Below are 11,853 nucleotides of genomic sequence, written 5' to 3'. Positions count from 1 at the left end.
CCTTTTTAAGGAATTTTCCCATATTCCTTAGTTGTTTCTGTATTGTTTCATGAGAGGCATGCAATTTCAGGGCCATTTCACGAGTGTGTTGCCTTGGGTTAGACTCAACAAGCATCTTCAGAGCATGAATATCAATTCCTACATGTTGGCCATTGCCATCACAGTTTTTAAGGCTAAAGTCACCTGAACAAAATTTGCTGAACCATCATTGACACTTATGAATGTTAAAAATATTTCCATAAACTTCTTTGATATTCTTTGTGGCTACAGAGGCATTGTTTCCCTTCTTATGTTCAAACAGCATTACATGCCGAATGTATGTCTCATCATGTGCCATCACTGTAACAGATTAGAGTATACTAAACTTTACACATTATATAGGCTACACTAACGTGACGTTTAGGCAGGTTCATTTAACTATTATATGTGATGTACGTTTTTTGGGGGGTGGTTAATGAAAGTGTTCCAAAATGCGACATTAATTTCTTTATGACCTAATATGTGCTTTTGTACTGTGTATCCATGTTTAAACATGGAGATTTTGTTAATGAAAGTGTTCCAAAATGTGACATTAATTTCTTTATGACCTAATATGTACTTTTGTACTGTGTATCCAGGTTTAAACATGGAGATTTTGGATATGAATATGTGTATAATTTCAAAAGTCAAAATATAAATGTGATAAACTACACACACTGTACATTTCCACCTTGTGTACCTTTATTGTGTCAATAAATATTTTAAAACTAGACATTGTACTATGTTATGTATTAAGAAAAGTTATTTTTATACCACTTATATTCACTATATCTTCAAGGATAAAGCAAAAAACTAATTATGAATAAAAATGAATTAAAGTCAAGATTTTTCTTATAGTGATTAGTTAAAGTACCAACTCAATCTGATCTTTGTATTTAGAAAACAGATTATATAAAACAAGCAACACATGATTCTCAACAAGAACAAGCACACAAAGATAGTATCCTAGAAAATATTGACCTGAAAAGTATGGTGAGTCTGTAACATATTTTCAAATATAGAAGAGTTCAAAAACTCACAATTAGAAATTAAATCTTTTTTTTTTTTTCATAGCAGAAGTGAGCCAAATATAGACAATTTACAATAGAATTTTTAAGAAAAAGTATCTTCTAATTTACTGTGGTGTTGAAAATATCATAATTATATTATGCAGACTATGTATGCAGTCAAAATGTAAGTGAATCCTTTGTATGTAATTCAAGGGCTACATGTCTAATTTAATTTTTATATTTAAATGAACAATTTTGGAATGTTAGTGACTCAAGTTATGATACTTATGGTTAGTAAGGATCAAAAACAAAGTACATAGTATTAAATCATACAATAATCATTTCTACATGAAATGTGTGAAAATGCCTGATGGGTCTGAGTGAAATTTGAGATTATGAAACATATCTCAATATTTTTAAGTTAAGCAAATGGGGCTGTTAGATTTAAAGTAAAATTTGCAGTAGAGGATATTTGTTTTACTAATTAGAAAACAAATATGTTTGTGTAATATAAATGTATTGAAATAGAAACAAAAATAATATGTTTGCTTGTTTTACTGTATTTTAAAATGTCATTTTCCTGCTGTTATTACTGCATTAAAATTAAACTACTCTTTATGTTTTGTATTTACAACTAGTAATTTTTTCTCCCATTACAAAGTACTTGAGGTAAGATTTATAGGCTCCACCTCTTGTTTGACTAGGACATGTGACTAGAAGTATACAGAATATTGGTGTGAGGCCATGCTCAGTTAGTGTATTTACCAGTTTTCTTCCCTTATAAAGTAATTGGGGCAGCATAACATAATGGTTAGTACTTTGGAATCATAGTCAAAGAATTGCAAGTTTAAGTTTTGCCTGCACCATGAATCTTTAGAGAAGACACTTTACCTCAGTTGTTACAGTCTACCCTACTGTATAATGGGTGCTAGTGGGTAGTTGATTGACTGGCAGGGTTGTGTGTATGTCACCATTCTCATCTTCATGTGTCACAGGAAACCAAACTCAAGCACTGGCCTTATGTGCCTACCAGTTGCAAAAAAGGATTCACTTACTTATTTACATAGTACTTGAAGTAAGGTTTATGTGGTGTTGCATTTATTCAACTAAACTGTCTGTAGTTGTGCATGTTTATTAAAGTTCACAAGTGAATATGAGAGTTAAACAAGGTACAGTTTGCATTTTGCCTTTATGTTCTCTGTTTTTTGTACCTAGCATGTGTTTCCAGTCTTAACTAGTATATTGTGTGAAAAACTGTGAAACATACCTTATGAGCTATAAATAAATCTTATTCTATCTCACATTATTGTTAATTTTGGTTTGGAAATTTGAATATTCTTTAAGAAACACTGAAGTGATTCTAGACAGTATAAAAGAAAATTAAAATTATAAGACAAGAGTAAAAGCAACAAAATCATGCTACCTAAGTAAGCCTAATGAGCTAAGTTTTGATTACATCACATTTAAGCTGATGTTAAATATATCTAATGCATTGTTTTTCTTATCAGTAATAACCTCCTCACTAACCCCACTTGTTCTAGAAACAAGAATATGTAACACATGCCTTCCATCAGTCTGAACATGAGCAGGAACCATGCAAAGATAGCATCCTAAAGTGTATTGACTTAAAAACTTTGGTGAGTCTGATAACATGCTAAAATTAATTGTAGAACTAATGTGTCCCAATAACCTTTTGAAGACTTTTGATTTTTTAATTTATGAATATTTTTATCTTATTCTAGACCTGTAATGTAAAATTAATATTTATACTTTTATATATATATATATATATATATATATATATATTGAAATGTTTATTACAATACAACTTTATACTCAAACTTTGGAAAAAAAGCAGTAGTCCTTTCTAATACGATATCTAACTTCTTCTCACATAATAGCTTTTCTCGACTTGTACTGCCCTCTATATATGTAAGTTTTTGTTTGCTACTAGCCTTGATACTCCTACCTTTCATATGAGGGAGTTGCATGATAGTTTGCAAATAAGCATGTGGCAACCCTCCACCAATAGGAGTGTGACACAACTCTTAACACAGCTGACTCCCTCTGTGCAGCTTAGCTCAACTTCACTTCTCGATTGGCAGTCATAGTATTTAGACATGTTTTTTGCTTCAGCTTTACTCGAGGAGTTTCAGTCAGTAACTTTTTTTTTTAGGAAACTAACTTTTTTTTTAGTTTGCTACACTTCAGTTCTCAATTTTTTGTTTGTACACGTTGACATTATGTGTGTCTTTAAATTCTTATGTTTTTGTTTTAGCTTCCTGTGTGGATTTTTTATTATTTCACACTCACAGTTATCATGAATTCAGAGTTTAATGTTACTACTACTATTACTACTGCTGTTGTTGCAATTGCAGTTAACCTGACTTATCTGCCTTCAGGTTTGCAGTTATTGGTGGAAGACATTATGGCCTTGGTTTGTTGGTTGTTGGCTACCTTCATGTGAGCTTCTGGTTTGCCTGAAGATTATCCTGTCAAACCTTATTCAGGGGTATCTGAACAAGAAGACAATGATTTTGATAGCCTGTTTCCTCCTTCATCTTATGCCACATAATCACTTTTGGCTCCAGTGGATGTGCCCAGGCCTCCTCCTCCTTTCCTAGAGTTGATCAACCAGGTTTATTATATTTTGTCCTTGTTGCCCATTTCCTTTGAATCCTCCCCTTTTCATTTAAGTGAGACACCTTCAGACCAATATCTTGTTCTCCCACCCTCACTAGATACTGGGGTTCATGCCAATAGGTTTTTGGACTAATTATGTTCTGGGATCAGTGTGCCTCAACCTCCGTGTAATATGGAAGTCCATTCTTTGGCTCATCATCAGTCTGAATTTCCTTTTTTGGACTCGCAGCAGTTGGATCCTCTTCTGGCTCTTCATTATTTTCATCAAGGACTTCAGTTCCCCTTGCTATGTGGTAGGTACAGGTCCAGTGGGGGCTAGGCTTTTACATTTTGCCACCATGACCTTTGGGTTCTGCAGCCTCCCTTCGTTTTTCTTCCCCTCCCCCTGTCCCCCTTATCCCATCTTCTTACCCCTCCTCAGGATCCCATTTCCAGGCAGTGTCTGTCTGAGGCAGTTCTAGATCTTCTTTGCAAGGGTGCTGTGGAATGAGTGGTTCCTTCTCAGCCAGGTTTCTATTCCCACATTGGGTTTTCTTCATTTAACTGCTTCCTAGACCATCCTTGATTAACCATAATATCATACCTATCTCTATAATGGGTTTTCACTCCTGGTCTCTGAACATAGATGTCTCGGATGCTTACCTCCACATTCCTCTCTCCCCAGCATCTTGGCATTTTATTCATTTTCCCATCAGGGTTGCGTCTACCAGTTCCGGGTTCTTCTCTTCAAGCTGGCTTCGGCTCTTTAGGTTTTTTTGTCAGATGGTCAAGGCCTTTGTTTGTTTTCTCCATTCTAGGGGCCTTCGTTTCCACCATTACATGGATAACTGGTTGCTTCTAGTTCCTTTGCATGCCACCTCTTCCCTTCACACTCAGTTTCTTCTTCAAGAAGCTGCACAGGTAGGGTGGCTGATGAAAGTGGAGAAGTCCTTCCTCCTCCCTTCTCTCAATACTTTGTTTATCTCAGGGTATTTTTCAATTCCCATCTCAGTCATGCCCAATCTTCTCCCCTTTGTCTGCAATCTATGGAGCTTATGGTATAAGTAGTATAAGTAGTGTGTCTACCATCATTGGTCTTCTCATCATGGTTTTCCTCTGTCCCATCCCACTCTCCCGCTTCTGACTTCCTTCTTTACCTGGCTTTTCGACAAGGGGCTGTCAGAATCCAGTATTGCTGGTTATCATGTGGCATTGTCAGCCACCTTCCATTTCATAATATTTTGTCATGACTTCACTTCTTCAGTCTTCACCCTTTTGTTTCATTCCTTCTGCCTTTGCCATCTTCTGCATCCTACCCCCCTCTCTGATTAGAACCTCATTGTTGGCTTTCATGTCTTCACACTTCTTCCCTTTGAGCCCATAACTTTCTGTTCCTTATATCATCCCTCCTTAAAGACCTTTTCCCTCCCCCTTTTTTGCATGTGGACGTTGTCATTTGGATTTTTTTGCTATCACATTATATCAATGGTCCCATGCCATCCTCTAAGTGGACCGGTCTTTCCTGCCCAAAACTTTGGCCACACTCGAAAGCAAATTTGCCTTCACTCCCATTTCCCACCTTTATTCATGTTCTAATCCAGATTACCTCTTATGTCCTGTCTGAACTCTCTTTACCCTTTTGTAGTTCCCATTATCATTTGTTTATTCATCAGAACTCTTCTCTTTCCCATGATATTCCTCTTATTATCCATTTGGGTTGGATTCACCAGCTGATTTGTGTGGCTTATTCTTCCCTTTCTCCTGATGATTGTTGTCTCTTCCAAGTCTACTCCCATCAAATCTGTCACCTAACCATGTCCCTAGATGCAGATTCCATCATCTTTTAGAGGATATAGTTTGTGCTGGAATGTAGACCATTCCCCATACCTTTATCTTACATTATCTGCTTCATCTGGCTATTTCCTGTCCTACAGGTTACTGTGTACTTCCCATTGCCATCTTGAGCTCCACAGTTTTTCTATGAGTGGGTAGGTGCTCTTTTTATACTATTCTTTTTTTTATAGGGGTCTTTCTCCCATGTGCAGATCTCACTCAGAGGTTAATGTTGCCTGATCAGGTATACTTATTCTTAAAACTGCACTGGATGGTCATTCAGGTCAATAATGCCCACTGTTGAGATGGGCATTATTGATCACTTGTAGTTTTTCCCTCACAGTTTTTTGAGTAATAAATATGTTTGCCCCGGACCATACATTCATGAACTAATATGAGTAAAACACAAGAGGATTGCTTCTAGTTCCTGCCACTCGTTGGTTTGGTTGTACTAGGAATGGTCTGGTTTTCAGTATAAGGTTTAGCAGTCACCTGTTGCACTACCTCCAGTGTTGCATTTCTCTGGACTCTACGATGCATTATTCCTCATTCTTCCAGTGGACTACAGGAGTCCTTACCATTTACCAGCTCCTAGCTACTGGAGTAATGGACCATTGAGGCTTCCTCCTGAGTGTGCTCAATTCACCTCAGTTGAAAATAGGGTAGTGGTGTCCTGCTGGTGTTGATGGTGTATAGACACTCCTCCTACAATGGACCTGGTTTTTTTTTCCAGATGCTGCCTGGTTATGGACTGGATAATTTCCACAACAATGCAGTTCACCCCTCAGCAGGACACTCTCCTTCCTACCATCACCTGGATGTCGGTTCCCAGGGATACTGGTGTTGGTTAGACCTGGACCAGCCACATAAGTCCTGACATGTGAGTGGCCCAGGTACCCTCCTTCTACTGCAGACTGGATGATTTATTCACAATACTGCCTGGTTCTGTGTTCTGGACTAAAGTTGAACCACCACATTGCTGTCTGCCTTTCTACCATCATCCAGATGTCAGTTCCCTGGAGGTACTGGTGTTGGTTGTGTTGGACATGCTCACATGATAATGCAGGTCTTTGGAACAGAAGATCCTCTTCCCGTCCAGTTCTTGTGTCTAAGGTGAATGGTAGAGGACCCTCTTTTTGTCATTTTTGGCTATTCTTGTCACAGTACTGTTGGTGTTGGTTGTGGTTAAACTCCCTTTATGATCCACTGAGCCCAAGCTACTCTACACCAGGGGTCCCTTCATTTAATTTGTGGAGTTCCTCCTGTGATTCCTCCCTTACTGCGACACAAATGGTGCAGTCTCCCACAGGTGTGTCTTGCATACTCTTTATTCCCACACCCCATGGGTTGTTTTTAGGGACTTTCTGAAGGGAGCTCATCTAGGTAATTTTACACCAGTTCCTTCACCAGGACATTGTGGGATCCCAGCTGTTGTGTGACAAGAGCTAAGATATCGTATTGAAAGTTAACATTTTCCTACACTGAAAATATATTTCCGATAGATTCTTACTTCCTCTCACACTTCTCACCTTTCCTCCCTACTACCATTGTTTTTTTCTTTTTATGGTGCTCAATCTCGAGTGAAGTTGAGCTTAGCTTCGTAGAGGGAGTCAGCTGTGCTAGGAGTTGTGTTGCACTCCTATTGGTGAAATGTTGTTGCATGCATATTTGCATGTTATCACACAGCTGCCTCACATGTGAGGGTAGGTGGGAGTCTCAAGGCTAGTGGTGAGCTGTTATGTGAGATGAGGTAAGAATCTACCAGAAATACATATTAAGTGTTGGAAAGTGTTAACTTTCGTAGAAATAAAAGCATTTCTGAAACTCGGAGACATTAGGCCCAGATTTATAGGTTAATGGTATAATCCTTGAAACATCTCTATTATATATATATATATATATACAACATTATTATTCTAAAGATAATTTTTAAGTTAACCTTATTATTAACATGTGTAAAATAATATCAGTCTATTTTACTTTTCACATTTTTAGTCTAAATTCAAAATTCACAACCTATATCAATTATAATTATCACCTTCCTCTTTTGTTTATTTTTTTCTGGTGTTTGAATGGATTTCATTTTCTTTTTTGTTGCATTTAATGTAACAGTTTTACTTAAACTTATGTAGTTTTTATATGTTTTTGTTACTGTTTTTGCATGAATTCTAATTTGTTAATTAAACAACATCATGCATTATGTACTTATCACCTTCCATTACTTAGTTTATTTCTTTATGGGTTTTGAAGGGATTTTTTATTTTTTATTTTTTAATTAATATGTATTTTGCTTTATTTTAATATTTACTTAACTTTTCATTTTGTTGACTGTTTTGCATGCATTCTAATCTTGTTAATTAGACAACATCATACATTGACCAAGTTCAACACTCTGATCCAGATCTTTTATCACCCACCCGTGAGGTCATTTGGACGGGTGTGGACATACACTCTCTAGTAAGTGCACCTTTTTGAATATAACCATGTCTGTTTGTATTTGTGTTTTGTTAACAATCATCAACAACATCATCTGTTGAGAAAAAGTTGTACTGAAAAAATAATGTCTGTGGTCAACCTCAGCCAAAGGAACGTTTTATAAAAAAAATGAAATGCTTTTTCTTAAATTAACCCCTTAACTGGAATTTTTTTCAGACACTAGTTACATCATCACAGACATTTTCTAGATTTGCTCATTAAGGGTATTAATGCATTAATTTTTAATATCTTGTGATAGCAAAAGTCAAAGTACGGAATATAAAGATACTGAAATATAATTTAGTAGTGAAGAAGTGGTTATTTTGTTATTAAGGTTGACTGCAAACGTAACCAGACATTTTGGAAGTGTCATAGATTATACAATTTGTATGTACATCCCTTAATTAAAACAGTAGACTTGGACCTGTAAAAAAACAACAACATATGACATTATTAGATAAACGTGTATATGCACTACATTGTGTTTATAAGCACTTCAATAGAACCTCTTAAGTTTTTTCTTTAAAATTTATTTGAGAAAATTTATGATATTTTGATTACTAATTATTATGTTTTAGTTATGTATGTTTATTGGGACGATAAAAATTAGTCTTTGATTAGTACTGAAACTAGATGCTTTTAGGAAATGCCAATGTTCACATATTTTATCAAACCATGTTATTTTTTAATTTTGTAAAGTATTGATGATCACATGAATTTGTTGATAAACTTACACTAACTTTTATGTAGTATTTTGTGAGTTACATGTATTTCAAGAATTGGCTTCATTTTTTCTCTGGAATTATTCACGCTAGTTTCTAAGTATCAATACACTTTTCTTTATTTTTGATTATTGTAAGTTTGTTGTTGTAGTATAGTGTATGGATGTGAGGACTAAGATAATTAATTGTTGTTTTAGTTGGGCATGTGAATTTCATAGCATACTTTCTGGTACTTGCCTACTAAACATCCCTAGGGGAAGAACATAAAATCTCACACAGGCTATGCTATTTTAATCTCACAAACTTTTAGACAAGTAGCTAGACCATTTCCATTGTTTTAGTAAAAGCAGAAAGACTAATATGTTCACTATATTCAGATAACTTTCTTTATTATTAATTGATCAGAAAATCATTGAGTACAAATCTATTCACAATATTAAAAAAAAAATAGAGGTAATGAAACCTAATAATCTGAGCATTCTCAAAATGTAGATTTTCTTTGCTACTATTGCTTTTTCATAATGGTTATGCTTTGACTTGCTATGATTATTAATCAAACATTGTGACTGTAATGTTGCTTTGAATTTGTTATGGAGGTCTGTAATGATCACTGGGAGTTAAATATCCTGTTTGTAGGAAAACTATTAATATGACAATATATATAAACTAGAAAAAGAAAAAATATTTATTCTTTGGTATTTCTTCCCACTTGCATTTCTTGAATTATTATTATTCAAGAATAATTTAATGTAACTGTATATGGTACTGAGGTAAAGAACATTTGGAATAGGCATTGACACTGCTAAACAATTACTGATATTTAGATATAATTACTATAAATTCAGATGGCATATTCAAAAGATAAACCTTACTTTCCAGTAAGAAAAAAAAAAGTACAGAATTTCATAAAATTTTATTATGTTGATTTACATTTTGATACTGTTTAAAATTTTTATTATTACATTTTACAAACCATCTTTTGTTGGATTAAAGTGAAATATTTGATTCTGGTTAATGACACAACCTTTCATGCTTTGTTGGGTGTGGAAGGTGTTTTGTCACTGCATGTTTCTGTGCATGTTGAGCATGAGGATGTTAATGTTGTGTCTTTGCATGCTTATGGGTCTACACCATTTTAGAGGAGACTTTACCAGGCTGAAAAAAATAAAGATGAAAAAGTAACTTCTCGAGAAGTCATTCAAACTGGAGTCAACATTTCAGAGCTTGTAAGTTAATGATTTGCTTAGACTTGGATAAACAGAATGACCTGGATATTAAAGTGAGGTTGTCAGTTGTGATAATGTGATATGTACTTTACATGTATACATACATATATATGTATGTATGTATACAAAATAAATATAAACATTAATTAAACAATTAATATTTACTTCAAAAGAAAGGACTGCATTAAAAATAGCAAGACCAAAGCTATGATGAAATATAACATATTTGTAATTCAAAACAAGCCTTGATAAAAATACAATACAACATAGCCAATATAAATAAAGTCAACAGGACACACAATATAATGTGGGAAATATTTTTTTCAGGTCCTGGCCTTTGGAGGTGACTGCAGGGATAGACTGTTTACCAGTCTTAACCTTCATTCATCAAGTCTTGTATATAAAGAATAAAAGAGCAAAATAAGAAAAAAATATGATATTTTAATAAGAAAGCAAGATGTGAGTGCTAAAGGCACAATATTATACATCTGTATCACTTTTCACTGTCTGCAGAGAAGGTGACTGCTCTCAGAAGAAAAGAAATGATAAATAAGTGAAAAAAAAAAAGGTCTTACCCTTGGGTGTGGTGAGTAAAAAAAAATCACCTGAAGTGGTATTACAGCCCCCATTATGGTATTGAATACTGAAATTAATCGTTGTACCCTGGTGACTTCATCTATTTTGGTTATTAATTGTTATATCATGAACCAGGACAGTGGTTCATAATAGGGATTGCAAGGAATTGCACAAAACCCTAATAGAATGTTCTGGCAAAAAGCGCCTTAAACAGAAAAGATTCAGTTCAAATAACATTTTAAAACATTTACTATTGACTGCTGAGGCTGTACACATATATAAAAAAAGCATGAATGTTAGACTTACAAGGAAAAGAAAATCTGCTCAAAATGGCCCATTTGTAATAATTCTTTAATTTATATTCTCTTGCCAGCCTACAACATAAATGGTTTGGTATATTGCACCCAAACCTTTTGTAGAAGACTGAATAAGGTATTGTGAAGGTCTTAGGGGTATTGGAAAGTTGATTTGTTTCATCTATGTTTTACATATGCTAAAAAACATTATAATTCTAGTGTAAACAATGTTTTCATTACTCCTTGAAGCTAGCTTTCTTACAAATATGTGGTGTTCCTTTGAAAAGTTTAAGTACAGGGTGAAACAGGAATTACCAGCCAATAATAGATGAACATTAGATGACTATAACATGTGTAGATACTCAATGCTTTGTACACTATACAGTTGGCATATTTAGGGAGCCAACCTCTATATTATGTATGAAGTGAAGGAGTAAAAAAAATTCAGTACACATAATATTAAATTTTATTACACACATTCGTAGAATAATTACCTTAAAAGCCATGAAGGTTTATTTAAAGTGATGTTTTAGACCTATATGTTTTATTTGAAAAGGCTGCTTTCTACTGGTAAAATTTTATACTTGCTTAGTGGGGGGTTGTGTCTTAGCTTAGGCATATATTTGTCCATTGCTATGCATTTTATGTAGAGAACTATAAATTCTCACCATGTTCTCAAACAAATCTTCAGCTTAACATTAAGCTGCAGCTTAACATTTTACATCTCAAACTGATGTGATCAAATAGTCAATAGCTACATCATGAACTGTATCAGCCAACTGATAGCTATTTTTATTATCATTACAGTGTATAAAGTTAGCTACCATATCAGTTTGTCCTTTGTCTGTAGTTGAGCATAAAAAAGTCAGCAAACAAGATAAATAAAAAATTGAAATTTAAAAACCTGCAAATAGGGATAATGAAAAAGGTAAGAAACAAGGCTGGAGATACAGTAGACATTATTTACTCAAACTACAAATCCCTATTTTGACTCCACCAAATGTAATTCTAGGTAACAGCATGGAGCCAAAATAGGGGTTTGTAGTTTGAGTAAATAATGTCTACTGTATCTCCA

The 11,853-nt window shown here is 34.5% G+C and overlaps 1 protein-coding gene across 1 annotated transcript in view; it reads left to right on the top strand.

Annotated features, from left to right (window-relative positions):
- The window catches only part of LOC106458450, a 125,094-nt gene that overhangs the window by 36,381 nt on the left and 76,860 nt on the right, over positions 1 to 11,853 (top strand). Inside the window, exons 5-8 of the mRNA XM_022384661.1 lie at positions 919 to 1,011; positions 2,570 to 2,665; positions 7,845 to 7,940; positions 9,820 to 9,906. Of these exons, the coding sequence (XP_022240369.1) occupies positions 919 to 1,011; positions 2,570 to 2,665; positions 7,845 to 7,940; positions 9,820 to 9,906 (372 nt within the window). The remainder of the gene's footprint in view (positions 1 to 918; positions 1,012 to 2,569; positions 2,666 to 7,844; positions 7,941 to 9,819; positions 9,907 to 11,853) is intronic.

This window comes from Limulus polyphemus, unplaced genomic scaffold, assembly GCF_000517525.1.
Source record: "Limulus polyphemus unplaced genomic scaffold, Limulus_polyphemus-2.1.2 Scaffold465, whole genome shotgun sequence".
Lineage (NCBI taxonomy): Eukaryota > Metazoa > Arthropoda > Merostomata > Xiphosura > Limulidae > Limulus > Limulus polyphemus.
This window is presented reverse-complemented; position numbering and strand designations above follow the sequence as displayed.